Below are 21,249 nucleotides of genomic sequence, written 5' to 3' on the forward strand. Positions count from 1 at the left end.
ATGTTCCACCGCTACTAATCCTGGAGAAGGAAGCACAGGTGAATATACTTGACAGGCAAGCTGGCTGGGAGGGAGCCAGAACAGGTCCAAATGCAGCACAGCAACATGCTTTAGATCCTCCCATGTCAGGACTTCTTCGCTCAGTACTGCTGCAGGCTAATACAGCTGTGCACACGTAGATCCCAGCGGGTGTATCTATCTGCAGTATTACATGACGTAGCATAGATGGTCTCCATTTTCCTTGGGCTTAGCGTTTTTTGAAGATTACTTTAGTCTTTTAAAGCAATGTTAAGAAGACTGCATTAGGCTATAGGGTGGACTAATTCTGCCCGACATGAGACGTTACTGACTATGATGTTCAAAAAAAAAAAAAAATTGAAATGCGGCTGGGCAGGTACAATTCTGCATGCTTTAATTCTGACTGATATAAAAAAGTGGCACTTTTTTGACAAAATTAATAATTTGGTTTGCATTTTTTCACAGTAAGTAACAATCTGGTCAGGATTGGGTGTTTCAAGTCAACATGCTGCATTCAAGTATATTTATTTCAAACATGGTTACTGGCCTTCTCTGTTCTCCACGAAGAAACTAGGTCTGTCTTCTTACAGAAACACAATTTCTAAAAGTCTCCAAGAGAAAAACGTTTGAGTTAAAGCTATAAGGATCAGCCATGCACATCCTTCTACAAGCAAATAATAAGCTGAATCCCCTGGTTTTTTTGTCCAAGTACTTCCTGAAGAAGAGCAATTTGTATTTGCTTACCATTTTCAGAAATGCATAACTCTGTCTGAAATTCTGCCCCTTCCCTTTAGTATCATTTTATCTTCATAGACATAAATAGTTCCAAAGGCATTGCTTTCCGGTGGAGTTTCAATAACCCCCTCCAAAGTCAGATGATGAACTCCATGAGAGTCTAAACAATAGCCACCGTCATGCAGGTGCCCTGCAAGAAAGCAGACCACGCACTGATGGGAGTGTATGACCGAAAGGGCATCTTCGTAATTCCAGGCTAGGCAAACTCTGTCTGAAGCATCTGGATGAATGGGCAGATGACCTGCAGTTGAGAGGGAAAGAAGCAGGAGAGTTACTTTAAGTGTAACCAAACTCTGCCTTCATTGCCGGGAAGTTCAGACATCTAACTGTATCCAGAAAGCTCAGACATCTAACTGTATACAGAAAGCTCACCCGAGTGTGAGACATCGTTGCTATTCTCCTACTTCACAGGTTACATGTGTACCTCAGTGGAGCTACAAAGCTGCTACATGTTTTCCTCAGCTAACATACATTGGCTACATAACTTTTTTTGCATATATCCCCTTATATCCCCCATATCCACCTACCCATAACTACAACTTTTTCTTGGTTTTCATCAGAGAACTTGAGGACTTCATTGAACCAGTCCAGCTGGGCTTGGCTAAATCCTCCATTAAACTCCACAAACCGAGGTTCTTTGAGTCCTGCAATGAAGAAGGTGGTCAGGCATAGGTGCATACACCTCTTGAGGCTCCCCTATTTGCTTGCCTTATGTAAGTCTGCTTACGATAGATGGTTTACTCTTATAATCTTTTTTTTTTTTTTTGCATCTCTTGGATCAAAACTCCAGCCTCCTTGGACAAACAAGAGAAAATAATTTGTTAGAGTTTTCGGGGGTTTTGGTCACACACGCACAGGTTTTCCACTCTTGGGTCCCCCCCCCGGCATGGGCATCACTCGACACTCTACAATAGCAGCTGCACCAACAGCTGCCTTTTGTTCTGATACTGCAGGGCACACAGCACAACATAAACCCATTCCAAAAGCACCAGACCAGCATGACAGGTATGGGGGAGCATCTCCTGTGCCCGCCTAGAGATCCACTGACTGGCTCTCAGTTGACAGCAGGGAGGTGGAGGAGGTGGGCAGAAATAGGGCACATGCCTCAGCCCTCTGGCAACCAGATGTCAGCCCCAGGAGCTGCCTTATTGCTCTGGGAAGCAGAGGTTCAGCTGTCCATGCTCCTTGCCGAAGGGACAAGCCGGGGGTACCTGCAGGGCTGTTGAGGTTGTCGTTGGGGTTCTTCTCCCGCAGCAGCCGCAGGGACTCCCGGTAGCGGGGGCTGTCCGGCTCCCTGCCCAGGATGCTCAGGTCGTAGGCGTCGAGCACAACGACGCGGAACCGTGCGGCCGGGCTGAAGTGATAGGCCTGGCAGTCCCCGGCTGGCGGGCCGGCCCCGGCGGGATGGCTGTTGAGGCCGGTGTGCACCAGGCGGGCCCGGCTGAAGTTATAGAACTCGTGGTTGCCCCACGCATGATGCACCGGCACCGGCAGCCGCCCCAGCGCTGCCAGCACCTGCTCCAAGGCACCCTCGGCCTCGCCGCTGCGGGCGTTGAGGCCATCGATGCTGTCACCCAGCTGCAGCACGAAGGCGAGTAGCGGCCTCTCGGTGGCCCACGCTTCCACAGCGTCCCGCAGCAGGTTAAGGCTCTGCCGGTAATACCGCCGCCGGTACCCGCTGAAGTCGTAGCCGTCCTCCGCGTCCGCGTACTGGACGTCCGCGATGACACCGAAGGAGAAGAGCGGCGCCGCCTCCATGGCGGCCGCTCCCGTGTGAGGGGGGCGGAAGGGGCGGGGACGGAAGAGCGGGCGACAAGATGGCGGCGGCTGCGCTGCGCTGCTGGCGGGCGGGGCTGTGCTGGCGGCTGCCGAGCGCGGTGATGTGGGGTCGGGCGGCGCTGCCCGCGCCCGGCAGCCGCCCGCTGTCCCGCCTGCCGCCGGGCAGCGGCCCGCGGCCGGGCGCGCAGAGGAGGGTGAGTGAGGGAGGGAGGGAGGGAGGGAGCGAAGGAGGCGCGTACCTCCTCAGCGGGGGAGCCCGGGGCGGCGGGACGGGCCGCGCCGTCCCCCCTCCTTTTCGGTCACTAAACAGCTTCTCCTCAGCAGCTGGTGTCGTGGCGGTCGCTGGCGGCCACCTTCGTGCTGTGCGGGGGGCTGCTGGCCGCCATGAAGAAGGTGAAGCGGCGGAAGGAGGAGGGTGAGTGCGGGCGGGAGGGACCGGACCCTCCCCGCCTCGGGGGAGGCCGCGCTGCCCCGGCGGGAGCCGGCCTGGGCTGCCAGCGTGTGGCCGGGCGGGAGAAGCAGCAGGAGCGTCGTGTTTTGTATTCAGATGATGCATTTTTTGTTTTCAGATGTATTTTACCCACTTCGGCATCCCGCTGAATCACGTCATGCTTCGCACAGTGCCACTTCGTGCCTGTGTGTATATAAGTGCCACAGACAATTTTCAAAAATTCAAAAAAACTTCAAGGTTAAGCGTTTTTAAATTCTTAAATATGCTTTTGCTGTTGGAATAGTTGCGTTTGATTATGCACACTGCTGCCAGTTGATGCAGCACAGACACAGAGGTGGGGTTTTCTGTGCACGTTGGTTTCCCTCTCTGTAGTGTATGCGTGCGTTTCCCTGTCCTGCAGTAACTGCCCACGCATTTCATTTTCATGTTCTTAATGTTGAAAATCAGAGCTATTACAGCTTTCGGGATATGTTCAGTTTGCAAAGGATGCTAATTTTTCTGTTTCACACCAAGCCAGGTATCTGTCTTTCTCCTTTTTTTCTTTCTTTTTTTTTTTTAATAAAAATACAATCAGATGACAATGAAGGAGATCATTATTATGTTTCAAAGGAGTTTAGTGATATATTTGATTTTGCCCCAAATGGAATACTTTTTGGAAGTCTTGTCCACATTGGGCTTCTGCATGATGGGTGTTGGTAGATCTTGACGTTTCAGTGCCCTGGGCTGTGACCCTGCAAGGTTGCCTGACTCTCGACGGCTTCTGAGGCTTGTCTGGGAAGCAGCGTGGATTGTGGCATGGATATGTTTGATCCCCTCTTGTGTTTTGTAGAGCTGGAGAAGGAACGAAACCGGGGCATTGGGAAACCGCTGCTAGGAGGGCCCTTCTCACTCGTCAGCCATGAGGGACAGCCCAAGACCAGCAAGGACTATGTCGGCCAGTGGGTGCTGATCTACTTTGGCTTCACACACTGCCCTGACATCTGTCCTGATGAACTGGAGAAAATGATTGAAGTGGTAGATGAAATTGGTATGGTAATGTGGTTCGCGTAGTTGTCCTTTTTATGGGAGGTCCGGGTTTATTGTGGTAAAATATCGCAAATGGTAATAACTGATCATCTCTTTTAAAAAATGCTGTTGACTACTATTCAGTAGTTGAATTAATTGCTAAGTGATACATACACCAATCTGCCTATCACTAGGATCTGATATTTGGAGCATGACAGCACTGATCTTTCCGCAACAGGGGACTTCTTGGTAATAAAACGTGATGGTGGCAGGTTACAGGGAACGGTGCCATTGCATTGTATTTTTGCCAAGAAGTGGTTGGGGAGTGTATTAGGGTTTTTTCCCTCTATTTTATTAATTCTGACAACAAATCTCTTTTGAGAGTCTCATTCTGACAACAGTCTCTTCTGAGATGACTGTGCTGTGGAATGGAGGCTGGGGGAAGGCTGTGTGATAGAGGTGGTTTTCTCAGCCTGCAGGCCCTGAAGAGTTACAGAGCAGGGATAATAGTAACCAAGCAAGTGGGAGGGCGGACTAAAGTGAAGAAAATATAGTGAAGGCTATGGCTGGAAGCATGAAAGAAAGAGCCTGAATTGTGTCTTCACCTATCCTCCCACTCCACCATCACAGGCATGCTCGCATTGTATCAACCATTGTGCTTTGATACGTGCATCATGCCATGGCATTTTCTGCATCAGAACGAATTTGTCATCTCTCCTAAGCAGGGCAGAGTCTCTAGCTGAGAGGCTGGAAGTGTAGCTGCACCCAGCACAAGCACAGAGCGTTGGATTTCACGGCATTTGCTTCATTCACAAATTACATAAATTAAGCTGCAGAAAATGGCCTTTTTTTGTCACTTAGGGTGGGCTTGGATTGATGTTACGGTAGCTTGGGTGTCAGCTTGTTTGAAGGGAGGTGAGAAATCATTTTTAGTTTTCTAAGAAAAATAATAATTTTTAATGTCACAGATAGAATTCCATCTCTGCCTAATCTGACCCCACTCTTCATCACCATTGATCCTGAGAGGGACAACGAAGAAGCCATTGCCAGATATGTTAAAGGTATTACTGTTTTCTTCCTCGATGTCTTATGGCATGTAATATAGAGCACTGCAAAGGAGGCTCTTGATGGGATTCTTTTCACTAAAATATCTAAATGTCTTCTTTCTATCTAGAGTTTTCTCCGAAGCTGATCGGATTAACTGGTACCAAGGCACAGATTGACCAAGTGGCCAAAGCTTACCGTGTGTATTACAGCGAAGGTCCCAAAGATGAAGACAATGATTACATAGTAAGTAAATGTAGGGCCTTTGCCTAATGAAAGGCTTTGGATAAGAGCAGCATATAGATTTTAAAATCAGAAGGCAGCTGTTGCAATCTGTGCTGAAGTCCTACATGACGGAGCCCTGTTGCACTGAAGTGTTAAGCTGTGTTTTAGAGGTGTCAGTCAGAATCAAGGTGCCCCCTTACAAGCTCAGAACCTTGCTGAAACATGTTCTAAAAATGTATAATCCCAGGCCTGCATACAGAATAGCATATGAGCTAGCAAGCCTGGCAGTAATATGGACTTTTTTCTGTTGTGTAATGTTTTTGTCTGGCTGGTTTTTTATGTGCTCCGAAGTGGAAATGGAACCGGGAAATTAAGGCAATAGAAAGAGGGAGAAATGAGAGGTAAAAAGTGAGTAACAACTCATTCCCTGCTAAACTGACACCAAGGAGCAGGGTCTTTCTGGCGAGAGACTTGGATGATGCAAAGTCTGCCTGCAGATACTGTGGGGATCTTCCTCCCGTGTCAAATGACCTGGAAGAGAGAGCATGTTAATGCTAAATTAAGTGGGAATAAAATACGTAGAGTAATAGTGTGAAGGGGGAAACTGAGGTTTAAGTGAGGCTAAACTGGGTAGTCAAAATCTTACTCTCTGGAAGTGAATAGGACTGGTTATAGGGCTCAGAGCTGCTGCCAAGGCCTTCCTGACTTAGCACATCCTGAGCAGACTGGAAGAGTAAAGTAGGTACAAGTGACAGGACAAATGAGGATACATGTTATATGATCTTCATTTTTTTTCTTCATTACAAGAGCTAAGGGCATCAGAGAAAACTAAAAACAGGTCCAAAAGGAAAGGTGATGGTTCTTGTTGTAGTGGGCACATGAGAAGTGGAATCCCTCACTACAGATGCGAATGGTAGGAGTTTATGGGAGTCCACAGGGAGACTTGTTAGTCTCTGGAAAAAACAATCTGTTGAGGATTATGACATGCACAGAAATCTTGCCTAGTTCAGGAAGCCTGTGAGCTACAAATGTTTAGAAACTGGGAGGTAAAAGAGGAGGATAGTATATTTTTGGTGCTAGTTTTATACTCTTCTTTTAAGCAACCATTGTTGGCCACTGTTTGAGGTAGGATGCTGTGGCAGATTGGTTTTGATCTAATCCAGTATTTTCTATTCTTAATCTGTTTTTTTTAAAACCACCTGACTGCAGCAAATAAATTATCCATGTGGACAAAAAGATTGGTGGAACAAAGAAGTGGTGCATAGAAAGAAACAGCAAGAGCAGCACATGATCTTAGTAAAGAGAAGATGGAATGACACTGGTGATGTGCACTGCTGTACATTACTAAAAGGGGTGTGAAGTGGGAGATCAAGAACTTGTTTTCACTTAAAGTGGCAACTCAGCTACAGAAGTCTGTGTCTAAGATACTATATTTGAATGGAGGAGAGAAGCTTGCTGGAGATTTTCAACACCAATTTAAATCAATATCTAGCATCAATCTGAAATCAATCTAAAGATACTGCTTATGATTTTAATCTGATTTGATTTATAAAAGGGGGCTGGTGGAAATGCAAGAATAGGTTATAGGAACAGGATTGGCAAAGGATGCCTGCTCAGGAGAGGGAAAAAAATCAGTAGAATCTGAGACTAAATGGGTGAACTGAAGCTGAGGAGAGATGAGGGAAAGGGGCCAGAAAAGCTGAAGGAGTGCTGCTCCTTATGAAGTAAACCACACGTGGATTCTAGCAAACCAAGCCTGGATTCTGTCATGGCCATGAGGGAAAGTACAGGGGTTCGGCCAAGGAAAATAACTCTATAGATGACAACAGCTTCAAGGGAGGCTGGAGGGTGAAACCGAACTAGAGAATGTGACTACAGATGTAATGAAGTAGGAGAAGGGATTCAGGATCCAGGGAAAATACCGCTGGTCTGTGCTAGGGTTGTGAGTCTGAGAGAAGGGAAGGGCAGCAAGGAAGAAAGGCCATTGAATTGGGAGTAGGAGAGCAGTCTGGGAGCCCCAGATGTGGTGCCAAGGAGGAAGAGTATACCTGCATCTCTTCAGGATTTGTCGTAGGCTCTTGGTTTTGAGAGGCAGTGAGTTCTATCCGTTCAGGGCAGGAGGGCCAGAGGACACAGGTCTCTGAAACAAAATGGAAAGAGGATAGCAGCAACAGCAGACCTGGGAGGGAGAGTGTGAGGCTGGTTTTATGCCTACCTGAGACTTACCCAGGTAATTATTACTCTGTCAGTTCTTCCAGTAAGGTTTTTTTTCCTCATTATGTCTTGCATGGACCTGTCGTGCCAGTTGGTGATTAAGACTGATGTTTGTGCAGGAGCGGGTTCTGTTTCCTCTGCAGGCTGCTGGGAGGTGGGGAAGAGGAAGAGGTCCACTACAGCCAATTCAACTTTGCTGCTTGTTTTGACTTGAAAAGAGCATTGAGATGAGCATTTAGAAATTACAATTTCTAAACATCTGTTTCAATTTTTCAAGTATTACTTGAATATTACTAGTTCCTATTTAATAATCTCAATTTTATAATTCTCAAAACCAGAATATCCAATTTACTTGTTTTATTCTGTGGTTTACAAGATTGCATTGAAACTCAAATGATAGTCTTATGTGCATACAGTGGGAACAGTGCAGGCTTTAGGCACAGCTTGAAAAACAGTGGTCTTTTGCACACAAACTGCACTCCGTCCTGACTGTATTTAATCTTCCATAGGCCGGGGAGTTAAAATGCTCTGAGCAGGCTGCCTGATTCCCCCCCACCCCCCACCCCCCGCTAGTTTCCACTTGAAGCATCTAAATTGTGGTTCAGATTCCTTAAAAAAAAAATTGTCTCTTACAACTTGATTTTGTGATCTTATCTTGAAAATTTGAAACTAGAGTAAAATATTTGCATTAAACCTGCTTCAATAAAATTTTGAGAAACATTCTTTCAATGACAGAAATGCCATTAAGTTTAATGCATCCTTTTGGCTTGCAGTACTGGAAATGTTTATGTGATTTCTTAATTTCAAACACAGTTTTACTCTCAGTGCATAAGTACATTTCAGTTCTTTTTCTCCAGTGGCAGTGAGATGATGTACTCACTTGAGCAATCACAGATTCATGCCCTCCATTTTCAGTATTGTGTCTTTGCTCATAAAGATGTTGTCACAGTTAGATGCATACAGTACTTGCAGTGGCATTTTAAATAAATTTACAGTGGAGTTAATTTTTATATAAATCAAATTGGAATACCTCAAACGTTCAATTGTTACTTTGAACATTTTTTTAAGGTTATTTCAATTCGGACAGCAGAGGGAGCCCTCTCCCAGCACACGTATTTCTCTCTCCGCCAGCTCCTCTATCTGCAGCTCCTGTATCCCAGCGATGCTCTTGGTCCCATTGTTTGCACTGACAGTGAGCTTGATTTAATGAAATACCTCTGTTTATATTGGATTTACATCATATTAACAGCAGGAGCTTGGATACCTTCTGGGGGTCATGGAGCATCATGAGAAGTAGAGGGAGACTGGGAAAAATGAGGGGGAAAGACCGTTAGCCTGCAGGTTTGCCCCAGCCTCGTCTGTGCTGCAGGAATGGTGCCAGCAGCTTAGGGAAGACTTGTCTGCTTAAAGTATTCCTTCACACATTCTGAGTATGCAACTAGTTTTCTCTATTTATTTTCTTGGGTAAAATAAGAAGAGGTCGCCGAGGTGATGCTGAGGTTTTCCTTATCTTGCTTTAGCTTCTTGGTGAGAAGTCTTGTCAGACAGCTTAACCAAAGGCTTAACGGGACGCTGTTGCTGCTGACTTTGAGAGATGAGCAGGATGTTCCAGTATTTAAAGGGTGGCTACAAAGAAGATGGAGAGTCCCTTTTTACAAGGAGTCACATGGAAAAGAGGAGGGTTAATGCGCATAAGTTACTCCTAGGGATATTCCGATTGGACACAAGAGGAAAATTTTTGAAAATGAGAACAATCAGCCATTGGAATAATCTCCCCAGGGAAGTGGTGGATTCCCCAACATTGGACACTTGTAAGATTTGGCTGGACAGGGTGCTGGGCCATCTTGTCTAGACTGTGCTTTTGCCAAGAAAGGTTGGACCAGATGATCCTTGAGGTCCCTTCCAACCTGGTATTCTATGATTCTATGATCTTTTTTACCAAGCCACGATGTGCTCTCTTGCAGGTGGATCACACAATAATAATGTACCTCCTCGGGCCAGATGGTGACTTCGTGGACTATTATGGCCAGAATAAGAGGAGCACTGAGATTTCTGCTTCTATTGCTGCACACATGAGAAAATACAGATCCTAAAACACAAGGTCTTCAAAGATTGATGTGAACATCACCTGTAGGTTTGGCTGTAATTGGGCATTGGAGTTAAAGCAGAAGCATGCAAGTGTAACATCCTGTCACCACATGCCTCCTTTCTTCCAAATAAGAAAGGCAACCAGACTTCTGCAAAATACCATTATCAAAAATCTCTATAGAGCCTTCCCCATGGATATTATTTGCAGCAAGATGTAGGCTACAGAATGAAATTTGGGACTTCTCAGAAACAGTGGTGGGAGCAAAGAAAGGAAAAAACTTTTCATTTGGGAAGAACGTGTGTATCACTGGTAATTGCTATCTCTTGGCAAGACATCAGTGAAGGACGGTCACTGCAGGGGGATGATTATTTGATGAAAAGCCATGTGGGCCATGGCATTCTTAGAGGACCCCTGCCCTCTTTTTTTCTGCACTGTTTTGCCTTCTGGAAGAGGCAGTTACAATATTATAAGCAGGAGAGCCTTAAGAGTACTTCTTTATCAAGGTTAAGAAGGTGAAGAGCACTGAAAGCATCAGCAGCTTCCACGCATGGGACCAGCCCTGTAGTGTGCCTGATCTCTTCTTCATTTGAATGCAGAAATGAAATGTTTTTTTCTTGGTGATTTTTCCAGGTGAACACTGTTAACTTATAAAGAAATGAGTAATGGGTTGTAAATAGATTTTTCTTCTGGTCTAAATGATTTTATGCATAGTTGGCCTGGTTGTGCTATGCTGAATAGTGAAGTGGGGAGGATGAAGGGGGTCTGTGTCCATGCAGAGGGCTGTCAATCAGATAAATTTTATGCAGTGCAGCATTTGAAAATAAAGATTGCTTTATATAAGCAATATATATTTTTTTTCCTTAGTTAGGTTTGACTAGAATATCATCAGAACTTCACGCTGGTCAAGCTTCATATTCTTGCTCTGTTTTATCTCTTTTTAGAAAGTAGTGTTTATCTATAGTAGTGCAAACCATAAGCTGAATGTGCTTTTTTAAGGTAGCTGAACCCCAGAGAATGGCCCACAGGAGACAAAACAGAAGAGTTCTTGGTGCAAGTCCCAGAGTGTTTCAAACGGAACACAAGTGTTCCTACTGGTAGCACTGGCATTGTTCTGAGTTTGGGGGTTGGAAGAGAATGTTCCTGTCTGAGGGACGGGGCAATGTCTATGGTAGATTTCCATCTTTCCAAAATCCTGAAAAACAGTAAACTTAAACTGTTCCAGAACAGTTATAAAACATGATGAAGTAGTGTAGGTCCACATCAGCTGCCCTACGCTATGGTGACCTCCTGAGGGTATCGGGAAGGTTACTGTGATAGAGTATGTCTAAGACTGCACTCTTCTGATAAAGCTCTGTCAAGGAAGGAAGATTCCTGAAGTTCCAAGATACTTGCCCCCCCCCCCCCCCCCCAATACTAGGTATTTTAAAGAAGGGATTTTTCTCTGTTTTAAAGGATCAGCAATAATTTTTCTGTATCAGTTTACAGTGGGAGTTTTAAAAACTGTCTTAGTAGAATTAAACTCAACAGCTGAAAAGGAAGTTAGTTTTTTTTCCTCTGTGTGCTGGCTGGCTTGATTGCAGTAGGCAATAGGAGTGGCTTCCAAAGGAAATTTCACACTTTAAGTCTTCTGTCAATTAGAGGCTGTGTCAAATCCAAGGTGTTATCAATAGTATTAGTGTCTGTGATAAGTCGCACCTTGGCAATAATGATTTTATTTTCATGGAGCGGTTGCAAGTGTCAGCATTGTTTCTGAAGAGCCTTTCCTTGCCTTTTATTTTTCCCCACAGTCCTGGAGGTAATTTATTTTCAAAACTTTACAGAGCTGACTTTTGGCACCTACTAGTTCTGCAGTTCTTTGTCCGGGTGGCTGTGCACCAGTTCGTTTTGAAACAAGACAGGCCATGGCTGGACCTGCTGGTGGTAGTCCTGTGGGAAGTTGGACTGGAGACCTCTGGAGCTCCCTTCCAATGAGCACTTCTGTGTTTCTGTGAAATTTGTCTTGTTGAGACTGTACTTACTCAGTGCTCTGAGCCTCCCTGCTCCAGATGAGTGCGTGTCTGTTTCCGTTTTTATATCGTGACCTTTACCAGGGAAAATCACCTCCTTTTTGAACTTCTGATGCAGTTGTTTTGAGGATGACTTGTACAATACAGTGCATTAGGATATAGAAGGTGGTAAATTATATTTATCTGCTCTTGTGATAAAAGCAACATCGAAATACCACCTCCTTATGGGTCTCAGTGGCCCAACACTCTGGCCATTCAATAAGGTCAATCTGTAGTGGGCAAATGTATATTAACTGGTAACGAACAGAAACTAGCAGTGAGTACTGCTAGTGGAGATGATGTTTAGAAGTGCAGGCCTGTGCAGCTTTTTCTAATGCCCTCTCATGTGCTGTAAGTCCCCAAGTTCTTATTTACCTTACTTGCATTGGGGAAACACTTTTTTTCCTTTTTGAACAAGTGAGAAATAATCTGGATATTTTCGTTGGGGGCAGGGGTGGGTGGGGGAATTGTCCTGCCTGTCTCGCTGCTTCTGTATTAAAGAGTCCATTCCTCTCTGTTCTGTGTTTCTTGAAAATACTGATGTAGAGGGCCTGGTGGGAATGTGACTAAGAAATGGAGCAGCTGATCCGGGAGGATACTTTGTTTGCCTCTTTAAAGTCTATTTGTGCTTCTCTTGATTACTCCCAGGTGCTTAAGATACCCTGTGGAGAAAAGATGAATTTTATTACTGTAATTTGAATCTTTAGGGACTGAAAAGACTCTTAGTACACGTTTTTCAGCCATATCTGTCTTCCAAAAGGAACGGGAAAGAGACAATATTTCAAAGCTAAAAATGCAGCAGGTTGATCGTGGGGGTAAGGGAGAGAGAGGGTGTATTTATTTAAAACCTATTTTACTTAACTGGCCGCTAAGTAGAGGAGTGGTTCGAATTTGATGTATGTGGTAGCCTCTGCCAGGAACAGGGCTTGGCCTGGGGACCCATCTCTTCTGGTGGTGTGGGGGATCTCCGTCAGCAGCAGTCACCGAAATGCCAGGATTGTGTATCGTGCCATGAGGGGTTTCTTCCTGCCATGCTGGTGTGCAGCCTCCTGGGACTGACACCTCCCTTTGTGTTTGGGGTCTCTTATTGCCCCTCCATTTTTCACAGGGAAGCATGTGTGAAAAGCGTGACAGTTTCCTTGAGTCTTCCCTAAATCATTGTGTCGGTGGTGTTTTGCATATAATGGAAACATAGAAGGGGCATGTGCACGCTCTGCAGCAGGAGGTGGTTTAAAGGGAGTGGATTTAACTGGTGTAAAGGAGACGCTCGTGCAAAAATGTTATGAGAGGGGCTAGGCAGACGCGTTGCTCGGCACAGTGATCTTCAGTAGATTCTGGTCAGTTGTTACTGGCAGCAGGAAAGAAATAGTGAAAAATTGACTCCTGTTCCTGTAGGATTGCTGGATAACGGTAAATTGCTGTTTAACACCTACTGCACACCTCTCATATCTGTGCAACAAAAACTGGCTCTGTAATGAAGTCAGTCATACCACAAGATGCTCCCTTTTTTCCATTGTGTGACTCCACGTTACATCCCTCATGCATTACATACATTGGATACTTGATCTCTGGACAAAACTGGTTTTCATGGGTGACACCTTCAGGTCTGTATTTCTTTATTTGACCACTCGTGAGTTGTTTGTGGCTGTGGAGTCTCCAGGGTCAAGTCTCTGCCACATTCCTTATCATCCCATGGCTGTACTTCTCTACACAGCATCCTTTGTCGGTACTTCTCAAGATCTCTCTGTCATACCAGGCTTGTATTTCTTTATATTGCATCAGTATGTTAGTGACAAATACCTTATTCTGCACAGAGTACAACCTGTGTAAAACTAGGGTTGTATGAAACAATGATAAGTAAAAATAAAACAAATTAGCCAGAACCACCTGCTCAGAAGAAAAAATTGGTGTTACAGCTAAGCCAAGTTAAAGCAAAGTAGAAGTCAGTAGAAATTTGGACGAGGCAAGCCTGCCAAGCCTCTGTCCCTAGGCTTTGCAAACTCGGTACAAAGCCTGTGGGCTGCTGCATGTCAAGGATCACCCTATCTACGTTTGTTTCCCTAAAGCTAATTTGCAGCTGACTCCTGCTACAGAGACAAATGTAAGATTTCTGTCTTCTCCCAAGTGTTTTGGCATAAGTGTTACGTCCTTTAAGTTGTTTTTATGTGGCCTGAAAGGCAGAGCCAACTGACACGGGAAGCTTGTGGCAGACTGGGGGGGCCTGTGGGAAGGGCACAGAAAGATTTAGGATGGAGGGACTGGCCCATGGGCCACCTCATGGCACTTGAGCATGTGCCTTGCCTCCTGGCAGTGGGAGCAGCTGATGTCCTGCTTCTTTCTGCCTCTCAAATTGACCCTGCCCAACTCTTTTCCCTTGGCCTTTCCCAGGAGGGAAACTTTCTCTGGAAGTGTGGTGGGGGAGTGTTCGTTTTTTTGTTTTGTGGTGGGTTTTTTGGGGGGTTTTTGGGTGTTGTTTTTTTTTTTTTTTTGAAGTCTGTTGTTTAGGCAACTGTTAGGCTTTCACTGCCCTGCCTTGGTGACAGCAGGGAGCACAGCTCTGTTCCCTGCGTGTTTAGGAGGACAAAGGGCTGTGCTGAATGCTCACCAGGAGGAGGCAGAGCTGTTCAAGGGGTGGATATGTAGTGGGGGAAAGGGAATATGCTGGAGGGGCTTGGAGACCCTTTGTCAGTGGATGTTCAGTATTAGAAATAGAGCAAACTCCCCCTGTACTCATTGTACCCAAAAGCCCTGAAGCCCAGAGTGCAGTGCCCGGCCCACAAAGAGGGAGCTCAGGTCTGGCAGGGGAAAGTTGCTGACAGGACTCCTTGCTTGTGGCTGTGCTGAGCGCTGGACTGGGGCCGCGGGGTGCCTGGCTCCCTAGGTGGGTCTCCCCTGTGGAAACTTTACTGGACTACAAGTTTCACTTGGGAACCAAATTTATCACGGGCAAACGGGGACCCCTGGGTACCCCGCGGACAGATGGACGATAGAGTACAAGCCTGGCACAAGCTAATCTGCAGAGCATTGCTGTGTGTGCCCACACCACACCCAGCCCCAGCCTACTTGTCCCGGTAAAATACTGATGGAAAATAGCATCTCTTCAGAGCAGCTGGCATCTATAATACCGACTGCAAAGCTGATGCCATCCTAGGCTGGGGACTAGTGGCAAGATGTCTGAGGAATGAGGGACAGCTCCATTTGCCTACCCAAGGAAGGAAACGCATTCCTTGTGTGCTGCGCACGTAGCCCATGGAGGAGCTGAACTAATGAGCGATGCTTAAGCCACGTGGGTGAAGCTGGCCGTTTTAGGAATGTTCTCACCACCAGCATGGGCAGAGCCAGGGACTGAAGAGGTACAGAGACCGTGACTTTAAATGTCTGCAAAGCCTGATGTTGCATTTGCAGTCCAGATCATGGAGTAACTCAGATGGAACCTCAGGAGGTCTGTAGTCCAACCTCCTGCTCAAAGCAGGGGCAGCTGTGGGGTCAGACCAGGTTGCTCAAGGTTTTAAACAGCTAGGGCTTGAAAACCTCCAAGGATGGAGGCTGCACAACCTCTCTAGATGGCTAAAAAAATGTTTCCCACTAGAGCAAGTCTTTTTCTTTATATCCAGTCTGAACTTCTCATTTCAACCAGCATTTTAACTCTTGTTCTTTCACCATGCACCAGGGTGAAGAGCCTGACTCCATCTTCTTGATAACCTCCTCACAGGTATTGGAAGGCTGCTGTTAGGTCCGCCTGAGGCCTTCTCCTTCCCAGGCTGAACAAGCCCTGTTCCCTCAGCCTCTCCTCGTGTTGTATGCGATGGCTGGCTCCAGGCTCCTGACCATCTTGACCTCAGATTCTTCTCTGCAAACTGCCCCCTGACCAGTCAGTTCCCAGCATGTGTTTTTGCAAGGACATTTTCCTTACCAGGTGCAGGACTTTGCGTTAGTCCTTGTTGAACTTCATCAGGTTCCCGTCAGCCCATCCCTCCAGCTTGTCTGGCTCCCTCTGGATGGCAGCTCTGACATAGAGGGTATCAGCTGCTCCCCCCGCTATGTTGCCATCTGCAGACTTTATAAGCAAATGTGTTGTTGCCTCTGCCAGGTCATTGATAAAGGTGTTAAACAGGAAAACTCCCAGGACTGACCCGTGCCTGTGACACATTAACAACTATCCTCTGAGTCTTATTGCCCAGCCAGATTCTTTACCCATCTAGTTGCCCACTCATCCAGACCATAAACTCCTAGCTTGGACACAAGAATATTGTGGCAGACTGTTTTGGGAGCTGAGGTTGGGCAGCATCTGCTGCTCTCCCCACATCCATGGACCTGGTCGTTCTATCGTAAAAGGCAATCAGGATGGTCAGTCGTGGTTTACCTCTTAGTAAATCCACACTGACTGTTCCCAGTCACTTTCTCTTTTATGTGCCCAAAAATGTGCTCCAAACACATTTCTGTGGGTTTTTTCCCTCTTCATTGAAATTTTTTCTTCTGCACTTAAAAAAGAAACCTATCAGGAAAGCAAGCCCTTATCTTGGCTGGTGTCTCTTGAGAGGATGCGGGAGCCAGACTGGCATCAGTCCACAGTCATCAGGGCAAAATCCAAATCAGGTTTTATTTTTCCATACTCTGTCATGTGTACCGCCAGGGTGAAAACACTCCGTGTGCCTGCCATGATAGCCAAAAGGGCTCAGTCCAAATCCAGTTTTGATCTTAAGGAGAATTAACCTGGATCAAATGGCCTGTGACACGGGAATTTATCTGCTCCCCAGCTCTGAAACTGTGTGCACTGCAGCTGACGAGCTCGCTTGTGCCCAGAGCAGGCGAGTGCAGCAGAGAGGACATGGCTCCCTGGCCTGATCCAGTTGGTGCCTGGTCCTCAGCGTTCATTTCAGAGAAGCTTGTTTTGACCAGGAGCTGCTGAGCAGCTCCGCTCTCCACTTGTACTGAGCTGGAGCTGTGCCCCAGCATGGGGCCAGATGCTTTTGGAGCGGATCTCCTGCTTCAGCCTGTGCCTTGCACTTGGGCGGTGAGGACTACCTGGGTCATATGTGTTCACACAGTGCTTTGGCTGCAGTCCCGTGGTGTATCTGAATGATGGTAGTGTCTTTAATCACTCGTGACTGTCCCCAACCAGAGCAGCCTGCTGTGCCCTGGAGGGACTGTCCAGGACAATTCCAGGGCAGGTATTTCCCACAGCGCTGGATTTACCTGCTGCCTCCAAACAAACACCCCATCTGATGGAGTAACTCACACGAAGGAGGAAAAATAGACGTTTCTGCTGTCTGGAAACAAGGTACAGTGTGCTGGTAGGCTCCAGATCCACAGATATCAGTCATCTTCCTTGACCATTTATATTCAGCAAACGCTTCCTGGTGGTGCTGGCTGGGCCCCTATGCTTCTAGGAGTTGCTGAGTCTCTTGACTAGGAGCTTACGGGCCTGGGGCCTGCGGGGTGCTCCTGTGTTGCTGGCTGAGCAGTCACCAGGCATGCTCCGCTCAGCACAGATTTGTACCAGCACCTTCTTTGAGACAAAGACAACCTCAGGAGCACTCCTGAGCCACTGCAAAGCACGAACCAGCCGGCTTGACGCAGGGACAAGCTGCAATGACAGTGAGAGAGGGCAGGGAAGAGGGCTGCAGAGCTCAGGACAGCTCTTCTGTGCTTGTTGCAGTGGCTCCTTGATTGGAAGCTGCCTTTGTGTATCAGGTCCCTCTTCTCGGGTATTGGAGGTACAGGCAAGGAGCAGGGAGGTTGCTGCAGGCACAGCAGGCTTAAGTACAGGCTAGAGCAGATTGTGCAGAGGACACCAAAAAACACTAGCATGAGGCTAAGGGATGGGACAGGCTTGGGGGCAACAGTGGGGTGCATGGAAGACCGAGGCATGCACCTGAGCTGACACCTGGCCATGTGGCTGTCACCCTGCTCCTGTCTCCTCCACTGTGGCTGTCACACTCCCTGCATCCCTCCAGGCTCTTCCCAGCCCTATTGCTTTTCCCTGACCCCCTCCCCTGCGGTGAGCAGTGTTGTGCTGCTCACACGGGTTCAGCTGATGGAGACTCAGGCTCCTGAAGCACTCAGGGTTCAGGCTCCTTAGTGCTCATAGAAATCCCACAGCCAGCTCTGCTTGGTGGCATTTTGGCAATGATAGACTGAACAGCATTGTTGGCCAGCACCGCAAAGCACTGTAAGCTGTGGTACAATGAGGCCATTGCCATGGCAGTCCTTCAGAAACTGCAGCTGGTGGCACTGAGCTTCAGTGGCAAAGATGCCTGGCCATTGAAGAAAGCTGGCTGAAACTTAATGTCCTCCTGCAGCCACCCAGAACCATTTAATCCTTGCTGCTTGTTAGCTATTAGCAGCCTGAGGAAGAAAGCAAGTCTTCCTCATCCCTATCTTGGGTCAAGGCTACGTGTGGTTTGAGATACAGTAGCTCTTTCTCCCTTTCTCCAATGACTTTGCAGATATCTACATTTTCTGAGCCTTTTCTCACTTCATCAGACTTGAGTGGTCCAAGCACTGACCCCGCGTTATGAAGATGCGCTCCCATCGGCCTGCAGCCAGAACTGTGGGATGAATGAGGGGTCTCACCTGCTCTTTGGTGAACTACAGGATGGAGCTGAAGGCTGAGCATTGAGTTGGGATCTTTACCACCTAGCTGCAAATCAGTACGTATCTTCACTGAGGTAAAACAAGCGATGCGTGGACTGCTGAGGAGTCAGAGGGCTATGAACAGCCTGCCATGATGCACTGAGGTTGCTAGTTGCAGCCAAGGCTTTCCAGTCCTTGCTGCTGGTGTAGGGTGCTCACCTGGAAGACCCAGGAGCTGTGGTTCCAGGACAGTGTGTGCTGGGGCTGCTCAGGAGCTCCCCAGCCTTGGGGCAGTGAGTGTATAGTTAGCGAAGCAGATATTCTGGGCTGTGCTATGGGGGAATGGCCACAGTCCTTGCTATTAGATGTGAGCTGATAAGCAGGTCAGTTTTACTGGATTGCTCTTAGGTTTGGTGGCCTAAGAAGAAAAGCAAAAAGGTAACTATTTCGCCCCTAGAAGAGAATTTAAAAGGTTTGGTTTGGTTCAAACAGAAACTCATTTTTTTAAAGCAAGCTATGCTGCTTGTGGAGTGTCTAGCCCCTGACCTCTAGCAGCTCTGCATCAGTTGCACATGTTCCTGAGAGTATGAGATCTGTGCTGGTGAGACCTGGGCAGGAATGACTGCATCTGTCTCTGTGCAAGAGCCAGCTCATTCCATGTTTTAAGCTGTGTATTACTAGTTTAATAAAGTAGGTTCCTTCAGCATGCCAGGGAACTTACTCAGCTACAGCTTGCAAAACCTCCTTGTTCTCCCGAAGTTCTTTGTGCAAAAATAGATAGACACCAACCAGTAAATCCACCTTTAATTTGTGGGGGTATATTGAGCCATGAGTGCCCTTATCTGAATGAAGGGCAGTAATAAAAGCTCCCTGGCAACACCAGGACTAGAGAGCCTTGCAAGGCAATGCAGCCCGCTGTGATAGCACCCTTGTGACCTTCACCTCAGGACAGCTCTGTGTCTGCAAATGATGTTGGCAGCATGGAGCAACAGATATAACTGCAGCTGCTGTTCCCCAGGGCTGTTTGCAAGTAGATGTGCACCTACATGTGTGCCCTGGGGCCTTTCTGCAGTGCCCTAGGAAGGTTTTGGTGGTAAAGGAAGGTGTTTCACTGTATTCTGCCTGTGAGAAGCTGAAGCAGGGTATTGTTGGCCTGGGACTCACCCTAAATCTCATCTTTTCCTGGGACATCATTTCATGCCTCCCCAAACACCAAGCAGCAGAGCTTGTGGCAGTCCTGGCTGTGGTGGGATGGTGTCAGTGCTTCTTCACAAGGGGAAATCTTGTACCCTGTTGTGAGGCAGCAGCCCCTTTGTCCCAACCCCACGTGCAGTTGGCCCGTTTGCAGGAGCAGTCTACTGGTACTGCCTCTGACTGCGTGGGGGTAGGGGAGAGGCAGGGTGGCCCTGGGCTCCTTCCGAGTCCAGAGGAGCAAGAGTCCAGAGCTCTGAGCTAAGAAAGGAGATCCAGGCACTCAACAAGTGCCTCAACAAAACAAAAAGGCTGCTTTTCCCTGTCCAGCTCCTGCGAGCCAAGAAATAAGCATCCTTTGCTTTTATAAGAAAATATTGGGAATGAATGTTGCCCAGTCTGCGTAACACTCTTGGCTCCCACATCCTCTGAAATGGCCTGCTCACACTTAGACATTTCTTCATCACGGTTAGGGTTACGCGGGAGCCCTCACGTTGTAACTGTGGAGCTTGAGGTATAATTTGCTGGGATTTGGCCCTCTCATTTTCCATACCTACTGGGGGCATGTTGCAGTAACCAGCACCCTGGGGGGGCACTGTTGTAGGTCCTCCAGCAAGCTGTGGTCCCTGCAGCCCTTTCTGGGTCTTCCCACCAGTTGTTGGGACAGATGCAGCAGATGCCCCACCACCAGCCATGACTCTTGGGTTCAGCCTCAGCCCGCTGATGAGCCTCTCGCCTGGCCAGGTCCTGCTGGCTGCAGGGCAGAGGAGACCTGGAACCGTTCCCTTGCCCACCCCATTCATCGGGAGCTGTTCTGGGGTGTCCCCCTGACTCAGGGGTATGAGACCTGCCCCTCGCAACCAAGTCTGGGTCTGTGAAGTGAGGCACAGAGGCACTCTTCAGCCTGGGAAGTGTCTCTGGAAAAAGAGGGGCAACCCCAGAGCATGGTGGAGACACTGTGAGGTCTCTGGAGGAGGGCTGGGTGATTAGCAGGTGATTTGTTCCCCGTGCTGGGCCCCAGGTTGGTGCTCTGGGTTGGATGATCTTAGGGATCAAATCAGAGAGAAGAGCTTTGCAGGGAGGTCTGGTATTGGCACTGACTCTGTAGTCTTTGTTTTGGTTTTGGGTCTATTTTCCCTTGTTGAAAAGATCCTGGCCTGCTCTCGGCTGTGCATGTGCGGTGTGCCCGCTGCAGCTCCCTGCAGTACACACGCTCCAAGCCTCGGTCCCAGAAATCGTGGATGTATTTTGCTGAACTCTTTGTGAAAACTTTCACCGTAGACATCTGGCAGGGAAAAGGTCAGCCCAGTCCTTTTATATTCAAGAAAGTTGAAAGTAATTGAAACCAGAAGCTGGTAAACATTAGGAGGAATGTAGCAATGATGAGCACCATTCCTTGTGTCACTTAGCTGCAGTGATAATCTAGCTTAGTTGCAATTTGATGCACATATAACCTGTATACTTTATTCTAGTTGTTTTCAGTGCCTGGGACTTTTGAAATAGCAGCTGTAATGCAGAGCTGCAGTGCAGAAGAGGGTGTGACACTAGCTTCTGAGGCCTTTCTTAGAGTGCTCATTTCTAGATAATTTATATTTCTGAGAAACAAACCAGCAGATTTATGTATAAGCTCTTTAATTAGACCTTCACCTTCACTGGAGTCATTTCCAGTGCCCCATAAGACCAGATTGTTTTTAGAAAGGCCTCGTAGCCCTATCCCTGCTGGTGCTGCGTACACTGACCTGCTCATGTTGGGCTGCGCCTGCGCTGCTCCAGATGCCCTGCAGCAGTGGAGGGAAGGTACCAGCTCAAAGCTTGTC

General features: G+C 47.4%; 2 protein-coding genes across 3 annotated transcripts; one reads left to right on the forward strand and one right to left on the reverse strand.

Annotated features, from left to right (window-relative positions):
* Positions 1-529: 529 nt before the first annotated feature.
* ADPRM (ADP-ribose/CDP-alcohol diphosphatase, manganese dependent) lies at positions 530-2,601 on the reverse strand. The gene is made up of 3 exons (XM_050908504.1): positions 2,025-2,601; positions 1,341-1,457; positions 530-1,054 (listed from the first exon to the last, which is right to left on the reverse strand). The coding sequence occupies exons 1-3, from the start codon at positions 2,569-2,571 to the stop codon at positions 768-770; spliced, it is 951 nt and encodes a 316-aa protein (XP_050764461.1). The 5' UTR covers positions 2,572-2,601; the 3' UTR covers positions 530-767.
* Positions 2,602-2,913: 312 nt separating this feature from the next.
* Positions 2,914-15,389, forward strand: LOC127023986 (protein SCO1 homolog, mitochondrial). 2 transcript variants are annotated; one of them, XR_007767510.1, is made up of 6 exons: positions 2,922-3,007; positions 3,873-4,070; positions 5,017-5,109; positions 5,223-5,338; positions 9,496-10,250; positions 15,336-15,389. XR_007767510.1 is itself a non-coding variant. In XM_050908370.1 (5 exons), the coding sequence occupies exons 1-5, from the start codon at positions 2,977-2,979 to the stop codon at positions 9,622-9,624; spliced, it is 567 nt and encodes a 188-aa protein (XP_050764327.1). In that variant the 5' UTR covers positions 2,914-2,976; the 3' UTR covers positions 9,625-10,956. The 2 variants fall into 2 exon arrangements, 1 of the variants encoding a protein (XP_050764327.1); XM_050908370.1 differs by lacking the exon at positions 15,336-15,389 and having other exon boundaries at positions 2,914-3,007; positions 9,496-10,956.
* Positions 15,390-21,249: the final 5,860 nt, after the last annotated feature.

The sequence above is a fragment of the Gymnogyps californianus genome, chromosome 19 (assembly GCF_018139145.2).
Source record: "Gymnogyps californianus isolate 813 chromosome 19, ASM1813914v2, whole genome shotgun sequence".
Taxonomy (NCBI): Eukaryota; Metazoa; Chordata; class Aves; order Accipitriformes; family Cathartidae; genus Gymnogyps; species Gymnogyps californianus.